General features: G+C 44.2%; 2 protein-coding genes across 2 annotated transcripts in view; one reads left to right on the plus strand and one right to left on the minus strand.

Annotated features, from left to right (window-relative positions):
* Positions 1–24,548, minus strand: part of LOC106083974 (serine-rich adhesin for platelets) — a 307,710-nt gene that overhangs the window by 147,554 nt on the left and 135,608 nt on the right. The gene's annotated exons all lie outside the window — the stretch shown is intronic.
* The window catches only part of LOC106083976 (uncharacterized protein DDB_G0271670), a 35,139-nt gene continuing 16,827 nt past the window's right edge, over positions 6,237–24,548 (plus strand). The window contains exons 1-4 of the mRNA XM_059368088.1: positions 6,237–7,101; positions 10,739–10,831; positions 11,078–11,170; positions 12,054–12,181. Of these exons, the coding sequence (XP_059224071.1) occupies positions 6,237–7,101; positions 10,739–10,831; positions 11,078–11,170; positions 12,054–12,181 (1,179 nt within the window). The remainder of the gene's footprint in view (positions 7,102–10,738; positions 10,832–11,077; positions 11,171–12,053; positions 12,182–24,548) is intronic.

Raw genomic sequence — 24,548 nt, forward strand, 5'->3', positions numbered from 1 at the left:
CAAAAGACCCACCGTCTCCTGCCCACTCTCAATCCAGCACCGTCCTACCTCCTCAGGGAGCTAGGCGTGATAGGTGTACTCCATTCTTAAAATACTGTATTTCAGCCCGACATTTAAGGGTGTTTTCGGGGGTGAGGTGATCCCCCAGACACTTGACCCTGAAAAAATATCAGCATCTATATTTAAACCCTTTATTGCCGTTGGTTTAGGGAGAGTTTACACGATTATCGAAATCGTTTTCTGATCTCAAATACCTTTCATTTAAGCTACATATTGGCAAAATTTTTGACTGACTGACTTGAATGATGTCCTAAATACATGGTCCTACATTTGGATATCAAATTCGTATTCTACTCCCAAATACCTTTATTTGAGCCCCATATTGCGATGGTCGGTAAAAAATTGCTGTTTGTGGGGTATTTCGGGAAAGAGGCAGACCCCCAGAAAATTGGTCTCGAAAGTGGGTATCAATGCTTGCTCTACTCCCCAATTCCTTTCATTTAAGCCCCACATTGACTTGGTTTGTAAATATGCCCGACTTAGGGGTGTTTTGGGAAGTGGGTTGGTCCCCCAATCACTAAGCCCTGAAAATATACCAGCAACGTGCTCTATTCTCTCATATATTTGAACCCCATATTGCCATTGGCCTCAAAATTGGACATCAAAAATGGTTTCCTAATCTCAAATAGCCTTCACTTAAACCCCTTATTGAAAAAGCTTGTAAATATATATCCGGTTTGGGGCATGGGCCCTAAAAACTATGAATATCGAGCTCCACTGTCTTGATGAGCTAAATTGTCTTGGTGAGCAAATACGTTCTACTTGGGGGTTATTATGGTGGTGGGACGTCCCCTAGACAGTTGGACCCGAATGTTGATGTCCGATTCATGGTCTACTCCCAAATACGCTTCATTTGAGCTCCATTTTTCCATAGTGGGCAAACAGGACCGGGTTAGGGGTGGTTTTGGGGGATGGGATGGCCGTTCAGTGACTTGGCTTTAAATATATATCAGATTCGTGTTCTACTCTAAAATATCTTTTATTTGAGCCTCATATTGCAATAGTCGGCAAATACTTCTCATTTGAGTGCTGTTATGGGGGTGGGGTGGACCCATTAACACTTTTCCCGAACATTGATATCAGATTTGTGCTTTACTTCCAAAGACCTTTCATTTGAACACCATATTGTTATGGTCGTAAATTTGCATTCTTTGGGGGATGTTCTCGGGGATGGGCGGCCCCTCAAACACGTGGTCCCACATCTGAGTATCAGATTCGTATTCTACACTTAAATACCTTTTATTTGAGCCCCATATTGCAATGCTCAGTAAATAAGTCCTGTTTGGGGGGTGTTTTGTGGAAGGGGTGCACCTCCAGAAACTTGGTCCCACATTTGGATATCATATTCGTATTTTACTCGCACATACCTTTCATTTGAGTCCCATATTGCCATGGTCGGTAAATATGTCCGATTTAGGGGGGCTTTGGGGGTTGGGGTGGTCCCCCTAACATTTTGTCCGACAATTGTATATCAGATATGTTTTCTAATCTTAAATATCTTTCATTTGAGTCCCATATTGTCGCGATGAGTGTATATATATATATTTGATAGGTTTTGGGGTGGGGTGCCCCCCCCCCCACTCCTAGGTACCCCATCCGATATTTGGATACCAAATTTTTGTTTGACGGTTGCTATAAGGGAGCACACAAAATTTCGCACCACCCATCTCCGAGATCTGGCGTTTCTGAAAATTAGGATAAGGGGGAGGGTCCGCTCCCCCTTCAGATATCAAAAATTGTAGTACTCTATTTTCACCACGGGAGAACCGATTTTCATTTCAAGAAAATCGGTCCAGCAGTTGTTGGAAGTCATAACAGCCATTTTTGTCCAAAACGGACAAAAATGGCGGCTTGTAAGAGCTCAAGAAGTCAAATCGGGAGTTCGGTTTACATGGGAGCTATATCAGGTTATAGACCGATTTAGACCCAACTCGACACACTTGTTGCTATGTGCAAAATTTCAGCCAAATCGTATGAAAATTGCGGCTTGTAAGGGCTCAAGAAATCAAATCGGGAGATCGGTTCAAGAAAATCGGTTCAGCCGTTTTTGAGTCTATAAGGAACACACTAACAAACAAACCGACAAACAAACACAAATTTTATATATAAGAAGATATTTTGTTTCTTTTTTGTTGAAAATTAATGAAATTTTAAAATTTTAGAGATTTTTAATCATTTCACTAAAGTTACCATGTGCTAAATTTTCAATATACCCCAGCCAAGAGTAGAGTGCAAAAAAAAATAACAAAGTTATGAAATGTATACAAAATGTTTTCTTTAGAATTTTATCTATCTGGCAATTTGATTGCTGTGATCTTGGCCTTTTGTGTTGTCATATTTTTTTTTCTCTCTGGCGGCATGGAAATAAATGCTTCAAGCTCCTAAGCAGACAGAAACAGAAATCAGAAGGTAAAACAGAGTCGCAAATACAAAATCAACTGCAATCATTGTGGCCTGAACTGCAATGATCACCTCCCAGCCGTAATATATCCACGAGAGATGCTTATGGTCAGCAGTTACGATTGCAAGGTGGTGGGGCATTGTTTAAGGCGGCAATGATTGCATCTTTAGGCTCTGCGCAGCTGCCATATTTTTTTAACTCGTGGCCTTTGTCCCTGGCCGCCAGCAACAGTTGAGTCAACTGATTTTTTTGACTGACCAAATTGGGAAAAGTAGGTCAAAATTAACTGCAGGCATCAATGCTGAAGGCGTCTCAAGAGAAGAGCACCATCATCAGCACGGCATCAGTATGGGAGTCTGAATCATTAAATGGAATAAAGTTTTTAAAATGTTTCATCATTCCACGAAACAAATTAAATGATACTCAAGTCAGGGAAGAAGATGAAGAAGAAGTCATTGGCTGGACTTTTTAAGTAACTGAAATTAACGCGACCCTTCACCCTAGGATGGGAGTATATTTTCTTTGTCGTTTCGTTTCCAACTCTAAGAAAAAGGCGACTTTGAATGTTATGACGAGTTGCGGTGGTTATATCCAGTTCTCCACGTCCAAACTGAAACACTAGTGAACGATATGGGAGTGAGAGCAGAGACAACGAAGGACATGTTGAGGCTTTTGATGAAAACCCAATTTCCACAGGATACGAAGGGACTCTTGGAGACACCGGAATCCGGAATTGTAATAATGACGTTGATCGAAGGTTTAAAATAACGGAATTTATGGTGAAGGAATCCTTGAGGAGCTTCAAACCATTTAACCGACCCGGAGTTACTGCAGAAAGAGGCAGACTATCTGGCGCCTAGGACTTTCATATACTCCGAAAGCCTGGAGGGAGGCAAGGGTGGTGTTTATACTCAAGCCCGGCAAGGCAAGTTATGCGACACCAAAGGCCTACAGACCCATAAGCCTTACGTCCTTTCTACTCAAAACCATGGAACGTATTGTGGACACCATGCTAAAGAGTGGAACTGCTCAAATACAAACAGCATGCCTATATCAAGGGAAGGTCGGTGGAGACTGCCCTGCACGAGGTTGTGCATAAAATAGAAGAATCCTTCAATGTCAAAACGTACACCCTGGCGGCATTCATTGACATCGAGGGGGCTTTTAACAATGTGTGGAGCGACACACTGATCCAATCCTTAGACCAGTACCGGGAGGACCCGGTCCTTAGAGACTGGATAAACCATACGCTAAGGAACAGGTGGATAAATTGTGTATCCCATGGCATAAATATAAGGGAGAAAGTGGCCCAGAGGGGCATTTTATCGCCACTCCTATGGGTGACCATCATAAATGACCTATTACGGATGATGACTAAGGAGGGATTTTAACCCGTCTGCTACACAGACCATATCCGAACGAACTATGCAGAAGGGCCGAAAGGGTCTTGCATATGGCACACGACTGGGCTAGACCTAGGGCCCTCAATGTTAATCCAAAGAAGACTGAAATATGCCTGTTCACGAGGAAGACGTAGGTGGGCCAATTTAACGCACCACGTTTCTCCAATAAGACGATTTCGATATCTGACAATGTCAAATACTTAGGTGTGATCTTGGAGGGGAAACTGAATGGGAAGTGTCACATTCAGGAGCGTACTGAGAAGGCTTACAGATGTTGGGCACTATGCAGACGGGCCGTAGGCTCGAAATGGGGCATGAATCCGCGAATAGTTCACTGGCTCTACAGGAGCATGATTAGACCAATACTTACTTACGCCTCAGTAGTTGGGGTGGACTGGTATGGAGAAAAAGTGGACCAAACAACAGGTTCAGAGAACATGTTGTCTTGTCATAGGCGGAGCGATGAGGACCACGCCCACCAGGGCACTGGAGACTATTCTAGATATCCGACCCATTGACATACAGATTAAGTGTGAGGCAGCCACTGCGGCTATAAGACTTAAGGCGATGGGATGGGATTGAGGATGTGAGCAGCTCATACCATTGAAGTAAAATGAAAGTCGATTGCGAGACACTGCTGCTATCGTCACAGTCTTGGATTGACGGAACCCTAGTATTGCCATCTGGAAGATCATGTTATACGGATGAATCAAAGCTAGAGGACAGAGTGGGCCTGGGGGTTTACATTGAGAACCCAAGGACTGAGATCTGTTTTAGACTGCCTGACCCTGAATAAGGTCCTGCAGGCGGAGATCCGGGCGATCACGGAATGCGTGAAGTAGTGTGGTGCTAATGCGAGGACGTCGATTGTGAACATTTTTACCGACAGTAAAATTGCCATAAGGGCAATAACAACCAGGACGGTAAGGTCACGAACAGTCTTGCAGTGTAAGAAGGAGATTAAGGCCTTCTCTGAGGATGGGAAAATCCGCATCGTTTGGGTGCCGGGCCATAACGGAGTAAGAGGAATTAAAAGGGCAGACGATTTGGTGGTGAAGAGTTTCGGTTGGACGCAGTCCGAGTTAAGGGAGTGGTCCACGAATGTGCATGCAACATTGTGGAACAGCGAAACGGTCGGTAGGACGGCGAAAATCCTATGGGGGGGGGGATCCAGATCGTGAGAAGACGAGGCTATTACTGAACGGAGCAAGAAAGAGTTCAAGGCTGTAACGTTGACAATAGTGTCTTGCAATTGACCTCAAACTATGTTTCAGGTATCCGATCCGAAACCTCTTACAATCCATTCAAGTCTGATAATGTCGACCTGATTAGTCCACAATCTGAATCCTCACCCACCTGGGTCTCACAAATAGTCAGAATGTTAGGACGGTGAAAATTAATATGTGCATGCACCGCAAAGAAACTCGCCCTCAACCCTCGTATATTGGGCGAGTGTATTTTAAAATCGCCCATCATTTGGACAACCAGAAGAAAAGAGAAGAAAAGCAAAACTACGATCCAATGAAGCCACCAGCCCATAAACCGCACCAAACTGTGACTTTTTCTGGATGCATTGGTAGCTCTTGCAATGCTTCTGGCTGATCTTTACCCCAAAATCAATTCAATTCTGCTTATTTACGTCCCCTTTGAGCATAAAAATGAACTTCGTCGCTGGACACAATTTTTCAAATTCGCATTTCAGAACACTCATTTTGATAATAAAATTCAATAATTTGCTAAAAATTTTACCTTTTTCTCTTGACCTAATATTTGCCCTTTTTAGCTTTGGCCTATAAAGAGAAACCCTGCAAGGAACTTGACAAATGTCATCAATGGTGGAGGGTATATAAGATTCGGCCAGGCCGAGCATAGCAAGTTTTTACTTTTTCTGTTTGAAAAACAAAAATGTTAAATAAAAGATGATAGTTCAACAAAATACATTTTATGAATTCGGTTTAAGGTCCACCCTAATACATGACAATATCAAAAATATTGATTGATCGTTTATGTATTTTCATTTCCAGGTATGATTAAAACAGCAAAAGCGACATGACCTGGGCCAATCCAATGCGAAACCCATGAAAAAAGAAACCAAACTGGGTTATGCTCAAAATCGCAAAATACCAAAACGACCATTGTCAGCATTAATAATTGGAGCACTGAAAGAATATCACCAACAACAAATGAAGCAAATGTACATAGGTGACTAATAAAAAGTGCATAAAACTTAAAAATCAAAAGTGAATTAAATGTGGTATAAAAATCAAGAGAATTTTTTAAGGCCCCCCTACTCAAATTAAACGACTCTCGAAACGAAGCTTCTCCTTTCACTCTTTACCAAGCGGGTGCGAATAAGGCAACAAAACACAACAATGAATTCGTCGCATTTAGTTTCCAATGTATTGCCCAATCATCATAATCATCATCACCATGGTAATGCAATGCCTTCAAATATACATCAACAACAACAACAACAGCAACAACAATATAATTCCAATTCTTCAACATATCCCAACAAGATGCCTACAACAATAACATCATCATCATCATCATTATCATCTTCGAACCACAACAATGGCTGTGGTGGCAGTGAGTCAAAACATTTAGCTCCAACATGTTCAAGTTCGATGGGAAAAACAAATGCTCAGACTTCAAACACAGCAACAGTCGGCACAACGCACATGGGGGCTGGTCCCATCAATACAACGATACACTCGTCGTCATCACCAATGCCATCGTCGTCGTCGTCGTCGTCGTCGACGTCGACGTCGTGTTCGCCATCAATCCCACAGCCCTCACAAGCAACACAACATAAGTTTGCGCCTGCACGTAGGCTAGCCGCCAGACAAACTCTACGTTTGGCCATACCCAAACAACAGGGTGACTTGTCTTTCTCTTCGTTGGCGAATAATAATAATGGCTGTGTTGTTGGTGGTGTACGACACTCTTCACCATCACAACTGCCACCGGCTCCCATTTTGAAACGCACTCCAGTGGTTAGCAGTGCCACACCACATTCTCTCATACCGAAGACCGCTTCCCCTTTGGAATCGCATAACCTACCCAATGTTCAGTTGAATAATGGCCATTGTGTCACAGCCACACCTTCGAGTGGCGGAAGCAGTACTCAATTCCTAAGAGTACGCAATCCCAGTATTACTCTCAATTCCACGGATTTGTGCAATAACAATGATTTTTTGGCTTTTGCCAAGGAATTATCATCGCCAGCAATGGGAGGTAAGTACAACATTGTTAACCATTCTCAAATAAGTTATATAGAAAAGTTATACTTAAACACAGGGGGCCATAAATGGTCTACTATGGATCCTGACTGAGCAGGGTTCTGCTCCCGTTTGCTACGTAGACGTTATTATAATACCTCTAAATGATAGAAGTCCCAATCATATGGCTGATGAGAAGGGCCAAAAGTGCATTGGAGTTGGCATATGACTGAGCTAGACCTAGGGGTCTTAATGTTAACCCAAAGAAGAGCGAGATCTGCCTGTTTATGAGGCGGCAAGTTTAGGCGCCACGTTTCCTCCATTGAACGATTTCGATATTCGACAAGGTCAAATACTTGGGAGTGATCTTGTGTTCGCCAATGAAATGGAAGTTCCAAGCGTACTGAGAAGCGGCACAAATGTTGGGCATTATGAATACACGCCGTAGGCTCAACATGGGGCCTGATATACTAGAATAGTCCACTGACCCAATAGGTGTGTCATTAGACCAATGCTAACTTACGCCTATGTAGTTAGGTGAACGGCGATGTGAAGAAGTGCAACATACGAATAAGAACATGACAACAGGTACAAAGGTTGTTTTGGCATGGCAGGGCAATGATCACGCTTACTGGAGGGTACTGGAGCCAATTCTAGATATGCACCGATTCGGATCATATTTGGCACGTATGTTTAAGGTCCAAGAAAAAGTCATTGTGCAAAATATCAGCCGGATAAGAATCACGCCCTCTAGACGGTCTAGAGGTATAATCGGTTTCGGTTCATATGGGAGCTATTTTTAAATATGGACCCATGTGGCACAATTACAATCCCAACTGACCTACACCAATAAAAAGTATTTGTGAAAAATTTCTAGCGCCTAGCTTGACTCCTTCGAAAGTTAGGATTCGAACCCAGGCGTTCAGCGTCATAGGTGGACATGCTAACCTCTGCGCTACGGTGTAGTAGCAGTGCGTTGTACAATGAAGCGACAGCCCTTGTTGACCTTGAGGACTTCATCAGGCCAATCCCGTACGTACAACCGGCTGCCATGGGATTGACCCAAAATCTCTTGGCGATCAAGAATATAAATGGTGACTTTTTAGCCATTACGTTTTTGACAACACTGGTTTAAACAGTTCGCGCACGTTTCGTGTTTTATTTCACTTTTAAAAAATCTTCAGTTTAGTCTATAATTTAACCATGAATCATCTTCTTCGCGCGCTTCTTCCATTTTTCGACAAAGCTCATTTTTGGCTCAATGGGTACGTAAATAAGCAAAATTGTCAATTTTGAAATGAAGATCAGCCAGATGCATTGCAATAGCTACCAATGCATTCAGAAAAGTCACAGTTTGGTGCGGTTTATGGACTGGTGGCATCATTGGACCGTACTTCTTCAAAGATGATGCGAATCGTAACGTAACTGCGAATAGTGAGCGCTACCGTGGGATGATATCCAACTTCTGTTTGCCCAAAATGCAAGTGTGAAGTGTCAGCAAGACGGTGCCACATGCCCCACAGCAAGCGTAACAATGGACTTATTGAGAGGCGAGTTCGGTGAACAATTTATTTCACATTCGGGACCGGTAAATTGGCCGCCTAGATCGTGCAATTTAACACCTTTAGACTATTTTTTGTGGGGCTATGTTAGGGCCTGGCGTCGACTGCAGGTTGTCCTGCCTGCGGGGGTGTGGTTAGGGACGTGGTGCACTTACTGACTGAGTGCCTGTCCTATTCGGACATTAGGGACTTAGGTGCTATGGGTATATCCTATGGAGAGGTGGTGTGGGATTTGAGCAGGGCCTTGTTGGATTCTGGAACTTTTGCGAGGGCGGTGTTTGATAGGAGAAGGATGTTAGGTGGACGATGATAGGCCTCGAGTGAGGTCGTCCGATGGTTTGGCTCTTGATATTTGTCCATTTTTGTGTGCTCGTCCGTTTTTTTTTTTGTCCTTGTGGGAAGTATCCGTTCTTGTCCGTCCGTTTTGTCCGTTATGTGCGTATAGGGAATTGTCTGCTTTTGTCCGTATAGGGTTCTCGTCCGTGTTTATATCCGTGTTTGGGTATTTTGTCCGCTTTTACATGCGTATTCGGTTTTAGTCCACTTTGTTGGCGACCATGTTTTGATCTTGAGGGTAGTGGGGAGTTGGGTAAATGGCTTTGGCCGTTTTCCTTTCAGGTGACCAGTCCGGAACCGTTTGGGGTTTAACTGGTAGTTGCTTCGGCTACGAGGTCTGACCGGAGTCCTTAATCTGCTACCACGGGAGTCGGGAGTCCCTGGGATTTCGATCACAGCCCGACTATGATGAGGCCTCAGTGGGGAGTAACGTGGTGGCTATGGTTTGGACCCAAATCGCGGGTAGAGCGCAAGCTCAATGTGGAGCATTGCAACCGGGTGCCGTAACCCATAAGTTGGAAGGAGTTTTACATAGTGCTCCGGCCCTAATCAAGGGGGAGAACACGTCCAAACTAGGTGAACTTGAATTGGTACTCATGCATAGCCTAGGCTATGGGTGGGGGCATTGGTGGAGGCATTACATTCACCCGGGGTTAAGAGCCCTGCAGGATTAGGCCAACACGGCAGGTGCCATTAAACATAAAACACCATTATGACTTCGGACTTGTGGGGCTATGTGAAAGCTCATGTCTATACAGACAAGCCCGCTGACACATTGGAAGACACGATTGGAGCATTTATTCGTGAGATACCGACCGAAATGTTGGAAAGAGTATGCCAAAATTGAACTAAGCGGATGGACCATTTAAGGCGCAGTCACGCTCAACATTTGCATGAAATTATCTTCAAACATTAAATTCTAAACAACGTACTATGGCTTAAAATAAAGATTTCATGCAATTTCATCCTTTAGTTTATAAGGTCTTAGACCAATATTTCCATGTGTTACAAACAAAATGACGATGTTGGTATACCACCATTCTATGGTGGAGGGTATGTAAGGAAAATCACTGTCAGGTATTAAGTGCTAGTAACCAAATCCCTGATTGTTTTCCATACCACGATCCTAAGTCGGTTTATGTCTGGTATTGGGTTCCCGCCCAAGTGCAGCTGCCTGTTAGCCACGAAATCAGGGCAATGCTATCAATTGACGCACCTATTTTCGATAAGTGAGCGTAAATGTCCCGTTGTGATACCGACAGCTATACTGACCTCCTTCTTACTACCTTTCAGTAATAGCCTCGCCTTGTCATGATTCGGATTTTCCCATAGTATGTTCGTCGTCCTACCGAAAGTTTCGCCTTTGTTGCCCACATCCTTTAAATCGAACTGCATTGACCCAAAAGGTTTCGGTTTAACCAAGTTTATTGACGGCAGTCCTCCGTCCTTCGCTGGCAAATCGTCTGCTTATTCATTCTCCCTGATTCCGTTGTGGCGCGGCAACCTCAGAGAATCTCCTTTTACACTCCAAAATTGTTCGTAACCTTACCGTTCTGATAGCCAGTTTACTGTCTGTAAAGATGTTCACACTCGACGTCCTCGCGTTAACACCACACCACCTTAAGGATTTCGTGATCGCCCGGATCTTCGCCGTATTATGGTCAGACAGTCGAAAACTGATCTCAACCTCTGGGTTTCAATGTTGACCCTCCGGGGTCAGCCACTCTTTCCTCTTGCTTTGATACATCCGTGCAGCACGAACATCCAATGGCAATACCAGAGTTGCTGCAATCAAAGTCTCTGCCGCAGGCAGGAATGCCTCACACTCGGCTTTAAGAGTCGTCTCAGGTATCCGATCAGAAGGTTATACTAGATTATACCATCATGGTATAATTTGCTGCTATTGTCTTTTCACTCTCCCATCGCAGTGGCTGTGTCATACTGACTCATTAATCTCTACCACGGATTTCGTGATCGCCCGGATCTCTGCCCTATAATTGCCAGATAGTCGAAAACTGATCTCAACCTCTGGGTTTCAATGTTGACCCTCCGGGGTCAGCCACTCTTTCCTCTTGCTTTGATACATCCGTGCAGCACGAACATCCAATGGCAATACCAGAGTTGCTGCAATCAAAGTCTCTGCCGCAGGCAGGAATGCCTCACACTCGGCTTTAAGAGTCGTCTCAGGTATCCGATCGGAAGGTTATACTAGATTATACCATTATGGTATAACCTGCTGCTATTGTCTTTCCACTCTCCCATCGCTCTCTCCCATCGCAGTGGCTGTCTCATACTGACTCATTAATCTGTACCACTGGCAGCGGTACCTCACACTCGATCTTTAATGTCGACTTAAGTATTCGATTGGAAACCTCTTCAATTTCTTCCAGGTTCCATATCGTCCTCTTGGCTCCATTGCGATGGCGTGACCTGCTTCTATTTTGTAACCCTTCTTCCATGACGTTTCATAGCCGCAGTGGCTGCTTCACACTTCATATGTATATCTATCTATCGGAAATCTGAAATAGTTCCCAGTGTCCTATTGGGCGTGGTCCTTATGGGCCCGCCTATGCCAAGACAACATGTTCTCTGAACCTGCACTGTTGCACTTTTTCTCCATAGCAGTTCACCAAACTACTGAGGAAGAAGTAATTATTGGTCCAATCACGCTCCTGTAGAGCCAGTAGACTTCCCTCGGATTCAGGCCCCATATCGAGCCTACGGCCTGTTAGTGCCCAACATCTATGAGCCTTCTCCTGACTGCGACACTTCTAATACAGTTTCCTATCCAATGATGATCCTTCCAAGTATATGACCTTGTCAGATACCGAAATCGCTTTTGTTGAGGAAATGTGGTGCGTGAAATTGGTCTACCTTTGTTTTCCCCGTGAACAGGTAGATTTCAAACTCCTTTGGGTCAACATGGAAACTTAAGCTAACCTGATTGCTTTCTGTTTTCTACAACATAATCTTAAGACAATTGTGTGTTACATTATTAATTTAATCCTTAGTTTGATCTTTAGTCTCTATCATAGTTTTTTTTAATCACAAATATCTTTCTCCTTTTCAGAGCATTCTCCAATTTTTGCTGAAATCGCCTCATCCATCTCTCCATCCACTACCAGTTCAGCATCACCTTCCAATCATCTAAACCGATTGTTTAGTCTGAGTCCTTCGTCATTGAGGAACTATGGAAATGTAAGTAAACCCAAAATTTTTCAATATAGATAATGTGAACATAGTCTAGGAATAGGACGGGATTTGGTGATATTCGCACGTTTAGGTACTAAAAGTTACCAAATAGTATGAAAAAAGTGACTGTTTGCCCAGGGCGAAGGGAAAGGGCTAGAATTATGGGGAATTACTAACTCCCAAATTAAAGAGCGTCTCGAAAAAATAAAGCTTGGAAAAAACAATTTCATCATATCGTACCATAAAAATTTCCAATAGTACATTTAGTACCCGCAATTGGTACCATTTGGTACTTTTCTTGTAAATTGAGCTAAAGCTCTGAATTTTTGTACAATGCTACATCATAGCAACCTCAATTGGGATATTTTATGAGTTTTTGGTCATTTGTGCATTTAGGCACTAAAAAGTACCAAAAAGGTACAAAAGGTGAACTTTGCGCAAGGCGAATGAATAGATCAACAAAATTGGAATTTGGCTTTAATGTTAATGTGGCCAAAAAATTGGGGTGAAAACATTTTTTTTGAAAAATAGTTCTCGCAACGAGAGAAAACGTACGTTTAGTACTACAATTGGTACCATTTAGTACTTTCTTTACGTATCGATCAAAAGCTCTGAAATTTGGCATGTAGTTTAAACTAGAAAATGTATTTTGGATGACTGAAGGATTTTTTAAAAATTCGTCCATTTTTAGTGTACAACATAGCACTTTCTTTACAGATTGAGCTATAGCTTTTAAAATTGTGATACAGTTATATCTTACTTTATTTTTTTTTTGGCTATGACAGAACATTTGTTCCACTAGCCGAACGTAGAGTAGCGTTCCAAGCGCCCCGTTCTTCTGCGCTCATTCTAAAATCTCTGACACCAAGTTTCGAGGTGTCTCCCACCACTTGATCTTTCCATCGGGCTTTTGGTCTTCCCGGTTTGCATGTACCACCGTGTTTGCCTTCAAAAGACTTCTTTGCTGAAGCTTCTTCAACCATTCTGACAACATGACCTAGCCAATACAATAAAACAAACAAATTTTGACCATGAGCATTCCACTAAGGAACAGGGGCAAACTTCTCACATATCAATGAGTCCGATTGAAAATTTAAGCTCAATGATAAGGGACCTCCTTTTTATATCCAAGACCGAACGGCGTGCCGCAGCGCGACACCTCTTTGGAGAGAAGTTTTACATGGCATAGTACCTCACAAATGTTGCCAGGATTAGGAGGGGAAAACCACCGCCGAAAATTTTTTTCCGAAGGTCTCGCCAGGATTCGAACACAGGCGTTCAGCGTCAAAGGCGGACATGCTAACCTCTGCGTTACGATGGCCTCCAACCTAGCCAATGCAACCGTTGTTTTATTTTGATTCCTGTAACTATGCTATCGTCGTCATACAGCTCGTGGTTCATACGACGCCTATATTCTCCATTAACGCAGACTGGTTCATATATTTTACGAAGAATCTTTCTCTCAAACACTCCAAGCACTGACTCATCCACTTTCACAAGTACCCATACTTCAGAACCATATAACAGCACGGTTAGTATCAGTGTCTTTTAGAGTGTAATCTTAGTCTGTCGAGAGGTGGAGTTGTTTCTAAACTGCCTACTTAATCTAAAGTAGCATCTGTTTGCCAGCATTATTCTTCGCTTAATCTCAAAACTTGGGGTCATTCGTTTCGGTTACGGCGATGTCGAGGTAGATAAAGTTACTGACTATCTCAAAGTTGTGGTTCCCAACTTTCTCCATTTTGTACAAGGCGTTTTGGGAGTTGAAACCATCCATTTTGTCTTATCTCCATTCACTGTCAGACCCATTTTCATTGACTCTCTTTCGATTGTTTCAAAGGCAGCAGTTACGACTTCCGGTGACCGACCTATGATGTCCATGTCGTCGGCATAGGCGAGTAGCATGTACTCTCTTGTGTAAGTGTGCCATATCTATTTACATGGAGGCCACCGTAGCGCAGAAGTTAGCATGTCGCCTATAACGCTGAATGTCTTCGTTCGAATCCTGGAGAGACCATCAGAAAAAAATTTTCAGTGGTGGTTTTCCCCTCCTAATGCTGGCAACATTTGTGAGGTACTATGCCATGTAAAACTTCTCTCCAAAGTGGTGTCGCACTGCGGCACGCCGTTCGGACTCGGCTATAAAAGGGAAGCCCCTTATCATTGAGCTTAAACTTGAATCGGACTGCACTCATTGATATGTGAGAGGTTGGCCCCTGTTTGGTCCTGTTCCTTAGTGGAATGTTCATGGGCAAAATTTGCATCTATTTATATCTGCATCTCGTATAATCTTCTCCAACAGGATATTGAAGAGATCACACGATAGGCTGTCTCTTTGTCTGAAACCTTGTTTGGTATTGAATGGTTCGGAGAGATTCTTTTCTATTCTTACTGAGGAACGCGTATCAGCAAGTGTCATCCTGCAGAGTTTTATTAATTTTGCAGGGATACCAAACTCAGACATGGCTTGAAATACCTTTGAACGTAAAGGAGTATCGAAGGCGGCTTTCTAGTCAACAAAGAGATGGTAGATGTAAATGTGTCCTTCTCGGATCTTTTTCAGGATTTGGCGCAGTGTGAATATCTGGTCAAGGGTGAATTTACCAGGTCTAAAGCCGCATTATTAAGGCTCAATTATCTCATTGACTTTAGGTTTTAATCTTTCACACAGTAGGCTCGAGAGTATCTTGTATGCGATGGGGAGGAGACTTATTCCTCTGTAGTTGGCACATTCCGTCTTGACTCCTTGCCGAGGTTCCAATCATCGGGTATGCGTTCTTCTAGCCAGATTGCGCAGATAAGATGATGCATACGCCTTATGAGCGTGACGCCTCCGGTCTTAAATAGTTCAGCGGGTAACCCATCGGCTCCTGCTGCCTTGTTGTTCTTCAGTCGGATCACTGCTACTTGGATCTCAGGCTGAGTAGGAGGTAAACATTCTATACCATCATCAGGGATTGGTTCTGCGGTATCTTCTACGCCGCCAACATCGGACACTAGCAGTTGTGTAAAATGTTCTTTCTAAATCCTCAGCATGCTATCTGTGTCAGTTACCAGATTTCCTTCTTTGTCTCTGCAAAAGGATGTACCTGCACCAAAGCCATCGGTTTGAGGTTTAATTCTGACTCCTGTACATCTCAATTCCCTCACTTTCACGTCTTTCCATTTCCTTTTTCTTTGCGCGGAATAGACGTTTCTCCTCTCTCTCCTTTTCTCCCGATACCTCTTCTTCATGAGGCGTGTTGCTACTGATTGCAGGGTTGCTCTTTATGCCGCATTCTTGGCTTCAGTAGTACCTCGACACTCGTACCATGTGTTTCTTGGGGGAGGCTTCCGTTACTCAAGTACGGATTTCGCGGCATTTTCCATGGAGTGGGCAATGGTTTGCCCACTGCGCCATTATATCATCGGAAAAAGGAGTGCTTTCATCAAGCAGTAGTGTCAGTCGTGTGGAGTATGCCGCTGCCATTTGTTGTGTTTGCAGCTTTTCAATGTCCAGCTTCCGTGCAGTGTCAGATCGTACTTTCCTCGCCATGTTCAAATGGGTGCGAATCTGTGCTGCAACAAGATGGTGATCCGAATCAATATTCGCTCCACGGATCGATCGTACATCTAACACGCTGGATGAATGCCTTCCATCTATCACAACGTGATAAAATTGGGTTCCTCGTGTTTTGATTGGGTGACAGCCATGTGGCTTTGTGAATATTTTTATGTTGAAATCTGGTGCTACTAACTACCATAGTTTTTGCAGCGGCGAAATCTATCAGCCTCAACCCATTACTGGACGTTATCTCGTTGAGGCTAAGCTTTCCGACTGTTGGACCAAAAATTTCTTCCTTCCCTATTTTCGCATTAAAATCTCCCTGAACGATTTTAATATCAAGGGCGGGGCAACGGTCATATTCTCTTTCTAGGGGCTCGTAGAAAATATTCTTGGTCTGCTCGTCTTTGTCCTCCGTCGGGGCATGGGCACAAATAAGGCTGATGTTGAACAATTTGGCTTTAATGCAGATTGTGGCAAGCCTCTCATCCACCGGAGTAAAGCTGGAGACAAGGTGTTTCAGTCTTCGACTAACCACAAATCCACAGCCAAATTCATGCCTCGTGTTATAGCAGCTGTAGTATAGTTCGTCACCGTTAAGTGTTGTAGTGACGCCTTTCCCAGTCCATCGCACTTCCTGTAAGGCGGTAATATCTGCCTTGTACTTCCCCAATACATCCGCCAGCGAGAATACTACACCTTCTCTATAAAGAGTGCGGACATTCCAGGTGCAGATCCGCTAATCATGGTCCTTTTTTCGTTTGCGTGGGTACTCAGTTAGGGGGGGTCCGTCTTTACAACTCCTTTGTTTCTCATAGTGATTCTCATAGCTTACCGGGGCGGGGGCGCCCCACCCCCTTGGGTTTTGTGGGATAGCACATGTATCGCTCATTGTCGCAAGCCGCTTGCTCCAAGATCCAATGCTCGCCTCCAACCGCCTCTAACCTGGGAACAGACACTGATGTTGGCCATTGGTTATTTGAAGGCGCCAATAACTCGCCTTGTCATCTCGAGTATCATTGGCACACAGTATTTAAGTAAGAGTCAGTGACACCTGACCCCTCTCTGAGACTCTCCCCTGACTGCCCGCAGCCGCATTTGAAGCTACTCCGCATAAAAATGGAGCTTTCCACCATCCGCAACTTGTGGACACGCCCGGTAGCTTTCAGCTAAGCTTCACGTGGTAACGATGGACATCTCACAAATCGGAGCTCAAAGTTTCAGCCTGTATGGGGCACATAGTTATCCCGTGTCGGTCGGGAGTTATACCTCAGCAATATTTATCGGGCGACTAAATGACACTACATGCAAAATTTTAGCCAAATCGGACAAAAATTGCGGCTTCTAGGGGCTCAAGAAGTGAAATCGGGAGATCGGTTTATATGGGAGCTATATCAGATTATAGACCGATTTGGACCGTACTGAGCGCAGTTGTTGGAAGTCGTTACAGAATACTAGATGCAAAATTTCAGCCAAATTAGACAAAAATTGCGGCTTGAAAGAGCTCAAGAAGTAAAATCGGGAGATCGGTGTATATGGAAGCTATATCTACAATAGTTACCCGGTGGGCCTGGTCCTTAGAGACTGGATAAACCATATGCTAAGGAACAGGTGGATAAATTGTGTGTCCCATGGCATAAATATAAGAGAGAAAGTGGTATGGGACACGCCACAGAGGGGCATTTTATCGCCACTCCTATGGGTGACCACCATAAATTACGGATGCTGACTGAGGAGGGATTTGAACCCGTCTACTACGCAGACGATGTTATAATACTTCTAAGGGGTAAGGATCCGAACGAGCTATGTAGAAGGGCCGAAAGGGTCTTGCGTATGGCATATGACTGGGCTAGAGCCAGAGGTCTCAATTTTAACCCAGAGAAGACTGAAATATGCCTGTTCACGAGGAAGACGAAGGTGGGCCAATTTAACGCACCACGTTTCCTCAATAAGACGATTTCGATATCTGACAAGGTCAAATACTTAGGAGTGATCTTGGACGGGAAACTGAATTGGAAATGTCACATTCAGGAGCGTACTGAAAAGGCTCACAGATGTTGGGCACTATGTAGACGGGCCGTATGCTCGAAATGGGGCCTGAATCCGAGGATAGTCCACTGGCTCTGGTAGGAGAGTGATTAGACCAATACTTACTTACGCCTCATTAGTTTGGTGGACTGCTATGGAGAAAAAGTGCAACATAAGGACCATACAACAGGTTCAGAGAACATGTTGTCTTGGCATAGGCGGAGCGATGAGGACCACCCCCACTAGGGCACTGGAGACTATTCTAGATATCCGACCCATTGACATTCAGATTAAGTGTGAGTCAGCCACTGCGTTTATGAGACTTAAGGCGATGAGAGAATGGATTGAGGATGGGAGCAGCTCATGCCATCGCGGTATAATCGAGGCGTCGATAGGAAACCTAGAAGAAGGGGAAGAGGTTTCCGATCGTATACCTGAGATGAACCTTGAAGTCGAGTGCGAGGCACTGCTGCCATCGGCACAGTCTTGGATTGACGAAACCCTAGTATTGCCATCTGGAAGATCATGTTACACGGATGGATCAAAGCTAGGGGACAGAGTGGGCCTGGGGTTCTACATTGAGAACCCCGAGATTCAAATCTGTTTTAGACTGCCTGACCATAAAACGGTCCTGCAGGCGGAGATCCGGGCGATCACGGAATGCGTCAAGTGGTGTAGTGCCAACGCGAGGACGTCGAGTGTGAACATCTTTACCGACAGTAAAATTCCCATTAGGGCTATAACAACCAGGACGGTAAGGTCACGAACAGTCTTGCAGTGTAAGAAGGAGATTAACGCCTTCTCTGAGGATAAGAAAATCAGCATCGTTTGGGTGCCGGGCCATAACGAAGTAAGGGGAAATGAAAGGACAGACGATTTGGCGGTGAAGGCCAGAGGACTGCCTTTCGGGTCGACGCAGTCCGAGTTAAGGGAGTGGTCGATGAATGCGCATGCAACATTGTGGAGCAGCGAAACGGTCGGTAGGATTGTGAGAAAACGAAGCTATTACGGAAAGGAAGCAAGAAGGAGGTCAGTATAGCTATTGGTATCATAACGAGACACATAGGACTACGAGCTCACTTATGTAAAATCGGTGCGGCAAGTGATAGCATGTGTAGGGCATGCGGGGTGGATGATGAGACATTAGAGCATTTCCTTTGCCATTTCCCGGCTTTTGCGTCCAACAGATACCGGTATTTAGGTGGAGACACAATACCAGACAGGAACCAAGTTAGGGGAGTGGTATTGAAAACAATTAAGGATTTTGTAAGTAACACGGCATTCCTAACTTAGATTGTCTTTGTCGTGATTACTTTGTTTGGTATTTGGAGCGCACAACAAGACGATTTCTGACATAGGTGTATGTCCATAGTGGCATGGGGCGGATTAATATCCGCACCAATCTTGAAAAAGACAGTTTTGCTCCCGTAGTGCGCCATGCCTTTAGTCTTAGCCAAACTTGTCACGGAGACTTGATCAATGCCAACCACAAATGCCAACCTTCCTCCTTCTCCTCCCTGTGGAAGACCTCCCACTTCTCTGCGACCAAACCATCATTTTGCTTGCCCAAGAATCCCAACATGCGTTCCGTTGCAAATTTACTGCCCCATCCCTTGATGAAGACCGTAGCCTTTGTGAGCTGGGGATATCCATCTTTCTCATCAGGTCGAGCTTTGCGCCCTCCCAGGGAGCATGAATACCTCTGACGAGCTGTTTGACGGTATCAATACATTCCGCCGACGCAAAACGCAGCGTAAAGATGTCCCCTCTAAACTCGCAGCTCATCATTTGTATGGGTGGACCCTCTACAGAGTTCCAGACATGTTCACAAATCCGATTGTTAACCAGATTCTCCACTTGGGACCGATGATTTTGTTGTGATTCCTTGCCACTTCGGCGTAAAAGGGCGGTTCCTTACCTTTCTCAGCGACTATCTTCCCCTTCCGTGATGGCTGTGGCCTCCATGAAGACTCAGGGGCCGTGCGCGCTTCCTTCGTTGCTGTTCGGACTTGGTTTACCTCCGCAGGACAGTGTCTGGAGTCTCCATTGCGGGATGGCTGGCTTGGTTTTCCCAGAGTACTTGAAAGCGGGGAGCTCACTTTCTCATTCAGTATTTTAGCAGTGTTATGCTCTTCGGGAGATCTGATTCTTATTCCAGCTTCGGTAGAAGTGCTTGGAATGTCAGTTCTATCCCTTCCAGCATTTTGCACTTTAGCCCGATTACGCTGCCGATACATACTCCTATGTCTCCTTTGTCGTGCACCGGATCGCTTTCTCGGTCAGCTTGAGAGCTTAGCAAAGCCATCGCTCACTTCTGCTGTCATCCCGATGCTCTCATTTCTCGATTCGGCTGCGATGACTGTTGCATTGATACAGTCGCTGTCTGAATCCGATTCAGATACACCACCTTTACGTAAAGGCTGAGGACGAACTGTGCATCCCTCTGGTTTACCCGTCTCTTCCTCATTAATTAGTCCGACGACTAGTTGTGCAGTACTCTCGACTACAGGTGCCAAGGCACCCACAAGACAATTTTACAGAAAGGGGAGCTTCCCCCCTTACAAACTTTAAAGTCAATACACCTCTTTTCTCTTTTTTTTTCACTATCTATGCAGTTTTTATACCCTCCACCATAGGATGGGGGTATACTAATTTCGTCATTCTGTTTGTAACTCCTCGAAATATTCGTCTAAGACCCCATAAAGTATATATATTCTTGATCATCATGACATTTTGAGTCGAACTTGCCATGTCCGTCCGTCTGTACGTGGGTCCGTCCGTGGCCTGTCTGTCGAAAGCATGCTAACTTTCGAAGGAGTAAAGCTAGCCGCTTGAAATTTTACACAAATACTTCTTATTGGTGTAGGTCGGTTGGGATTGTAAATATGCTATATCGGTCCACGTTTTAATATAGCTGCTATATAAACCGATCTGGGATCTTGATTTCTTGAGCCGCTAGAGGGCACAATTTTTATCCGATTTGGCTGAAATTTTGCATGAGGTGTTTTATTATGACTTCCAACAACTCTGCTGAGTATGGTTGAAATCGGTCCATAACCTGATATAGCTGCCATATAAACCGATCTGGGATCTTGACTTCTTGAGCCGCTAGAGGGCACAATTCTTAACCGATTTGGCTGAAATTTTGCATGAGGTGCTTTATTATGACTTCCAACAACTGTGCTGAGTATGGTTGAAATCGGTCCATAACCTGATATAGCTGTCATATAAACCTATCTGGGGTCTTGATTTCTTGAGCCACTAGAGGGCACAATTCTTATCCGATTTGGCTGAAATTTTACATGAGTCGTTTTGTTATAACTTTCAACAACTGTGCTAGGAATAGTTCAAATCGGTCCATAACCTGATTTAGCTGCCATATAAACCGATATGGGAGGGATTTCTTGTGCCTCTAAAGGACGCAAGTATTATCCGATTGGCTGAAATTTTGTACAACGGCTTCTCCCATGACCTTTAACATACGTATTGAATATGGTATGAATCGGTTTATAGCCTAATACAGCTCCCCTATAAACCGATCTCCCTATTTTACTTCTTCAGCCCTAAAGTGCGCTATTCTTACTAGATTTGGCTCAAAAAAGTTGAATTTTATTTCGCAGTGTTATTTAGCAAATAATATCGCATGCAACTAATTTCACAGTGTATTTCGGTAAAATATGGTTTTTTGTTGTTATTGTTTTTGCCTTAGTTTGCATATCATCAAATTAGTTTGCATTTCTAATAATCATTAGTCGTGATTCACCATTTACACCCAAAATAAAGGTCATGACTTTTAGACACATTTTATAGTTCTCTTTCCCTGTCATTAGGCATTCTGCTCTCATACCGCCCGAACTCTCTATATCATCATCGATTCATCCATTTCCATGGCATTGGCATAAAAGCAAATCCATAAAGTCTGGCACAGCTAGCGTACGAACGAACGAACGAACGAACGAACGAACGAATGACCGAACACACGCGTCTTATTCACATAATAATAATTTTGTCTAAAATATTGATACAAAACTATGAAAAATGCCCCAGAATTTGCGTGGACATGTTCTACAGTGAAATGTGGAATAGAGAAACTAGTTTCTAATATACCAATGGTAGAGCACAGTGGTATTAAAAAATAAAATTAAATTTAAGTTTTGGCATGATGTGCCAAGTAAATGGCGCATTTGTATTTGCTGCTGTAGTGAAATTTGGAGTTTTGAGTTCCAACATCTCGGATGTAGGTTTATTTAGTGAAATTTGGAGTTTTGAGTTCCAACATCTCGGATGTAGGTTTATTTAAGTTTTGTATAACCTTTACCATAGGATGGTGGTACCGTATCTGCATGGATGATGTCTAGACCCGCTTGGTCTAGAGGTTCTCTCTTGTAGCGCTGAACCTCACGCTCTAGACCATGTAGATCCACCTTAAGGCTTCTGGGCGGTGGATATCTATCCACAAGATGATGACTTGTGGATACAGTCCAAAGGTATTGCATAGACATCATATGGTTATGTCTTCGTACGACGTGGGGACTTGGTCCACATGAATACCGAGTAGATAGCCCGTCGCAATTCGGAGAGCAGCATTCTGACAGATCTGAAAATTATTCCACTGCGTATCACAAAGCTGACGAGACCGTACTGGTGCTGCAGAACTTACCACAAAGCTGATTGAAGCCCCTGCAAATGTGTGCAGTGATAGCATGCAAAGCAGTTGTTGTGCTATGTAGTCTTCGGAATCCATGTTGACGCTCGGCGAATGGAAATTCTCCAACGAGGCTCGGGAGGAGTTGTATTCCACTGCTTGGGGTATTCGACTGGCTGGTATAAAGCGAGCGGTTGCTGCGTTAATGATGTCTCGGAATTTCCTCTCGGCCACAAGCACATCAGAGGGGGGTGGCAGTTCACTGAAGCGGCGATTGGTATACTCTCTGAAGCCAGTCCAATCGGCCTTCTTATGATTGATAAACGCGAGGCGCTCAAAGGTTATGAAGTCGGGTGGTCGGTCGATGATGAGAATTATGGGGAGGTGCTTTGACCCCAAAGTGATGACGGCTTGCCAGGATACGTCACTCAGGAGATCAGGGAATGCAATGGACATGTCTGGCGAGCTGCTGCACCTCCTCGTAATCCTAGTGGGGGCATCCTCATTCACCGTGCGAAACTGGAGCTTATGCCACGCTGGTCGTTACCTAGGGGAGAATGCCATGACGTGTGATGTGCATAAAAGTCCCCAAGAACCAGACTATTATGGCCAGATAGCAACGGGGTTGTAAGCCTGGCCATTAATCGGGACACAGCTACCAACCGGCGGTATGTACACGTTGTACAGCTCTATCTCGGCAGTACCAGACCTGACTGCTATCCCCATGCATTCCATGTAGGGGTCACTAGCGCCATGCGCAGGCGAGATAGGTCTATATTGCACGGAATGGTGTATTACGAAGGCCAATCCCTCATCTCCATTCCTTGAGCGATCCTTACGTAGCACATTGTAACCGTGACAACTGTGCAAGCTGCAGGTGTTGGTCAGCTTTGTCTCCTGGATCGCTGCGACCAATATGCTCCACGATCTCATCGATCTTGCCACGAAGTCCGTTGCAGTTTAACTGCAAGAACGATACACTTTTCGGCACTGGCCTGGCAATATTTGGGCTCGGATACTGCTGTTGCGTATATTGTCGCACATAAGAGGTCGGGGGGTCACATAGTCCGACCACGAGGGCGCGGAAGGCGTCGCTTGTGACCCACTATGTCTATGTTCGCACGCACCTTGCAACGTATTCAGTATGACTATACTCCCGTAGTGATGTGCCTCTCCCATGACGAAAAAAGGACGAACACTTACACTGAGGCGGCAGTCCTTGCCGATGAAGAATTCCATCGGGTCAATCTGGTGCGTACAACCGGCGCAGGTCGATTGGGATTGTAAATGGGTCGACTCGGTCCATGTTTTGGTATATCTCCCATATAAACCGATCTCGGATCTTGATATCTTGAGCCGCTAGCGGGTGCAATTATTATGCGGTTTGGTTAAAATTCTGCACCAAGTGCTTTATTTTGACTTCCAACAACTCTGCCAAGTACGGTCCAAATCGGTTCATTATCTGATACAACTCCCATATAAACCTATTTCGGATCTTGACTTCTTGAGCCGCTAGAGTGCGCAATTGTTAACCGATTTGGCTGAAATTTTGCATGATGAGATTTGTTTAGTCTTCCAACAACTGTGTAAAGTATAGTCTTAATCCATTCTCAAGCTGATATAGCTCCCATATAAAGCTTATCGGATCTTGACTTCTTGAGCCCCTAGAGGGCGCAATTACTACCCGATCTGGTTGAAATTTTGCGTGAGGTGTTTTGGTTTGACCATCAACAACTGTGCCAAGTATGGTCTAAATCGGTACATTACCTGATATAGCTCCCATATAAACCTATCTCGAATTTTGAATTCTTGAGCCGCTAGAGGTCGTAATTATTACCCGATCTTCGGTCTTGATTTCTTGAGCTTCTAGAGGGTGCAGTTCTCATCCGAATTGGATGAAATTTTACTCGAGGTGTTTTCGTATCACTTCCAATAAAATGTGGTTCAAATCGGTTCATAACCTAATATAGCTGCCATATAAACTGATCTCCCGATTAGACTTCTTGCGCTTCTAGAATGCGCAATTCTTATCCGATTTGGCTGAAATTTTGCACATAACGTTTTAGTATGACTTCCAACAACTGTTCAAAGTGTGCTCTAAATCGGTTGCCGAATCGATTTTACATAATTTTATGATACAAATAACCATACATACC

Source organism: Stomoxys calcitrans, chromosome 1 (assembly GCF_963082655.1).
Source record: "Stomoxys calcitrans chromosome 1, idStoCalc2.1, whole genome shotgun sequence".
Lineage (NCBI taxonomy): Eukaryota > Metazoa > Arthropoda > Insecta > Diptera > Muscidae > Stomoxys > Stomoxys calcitrans.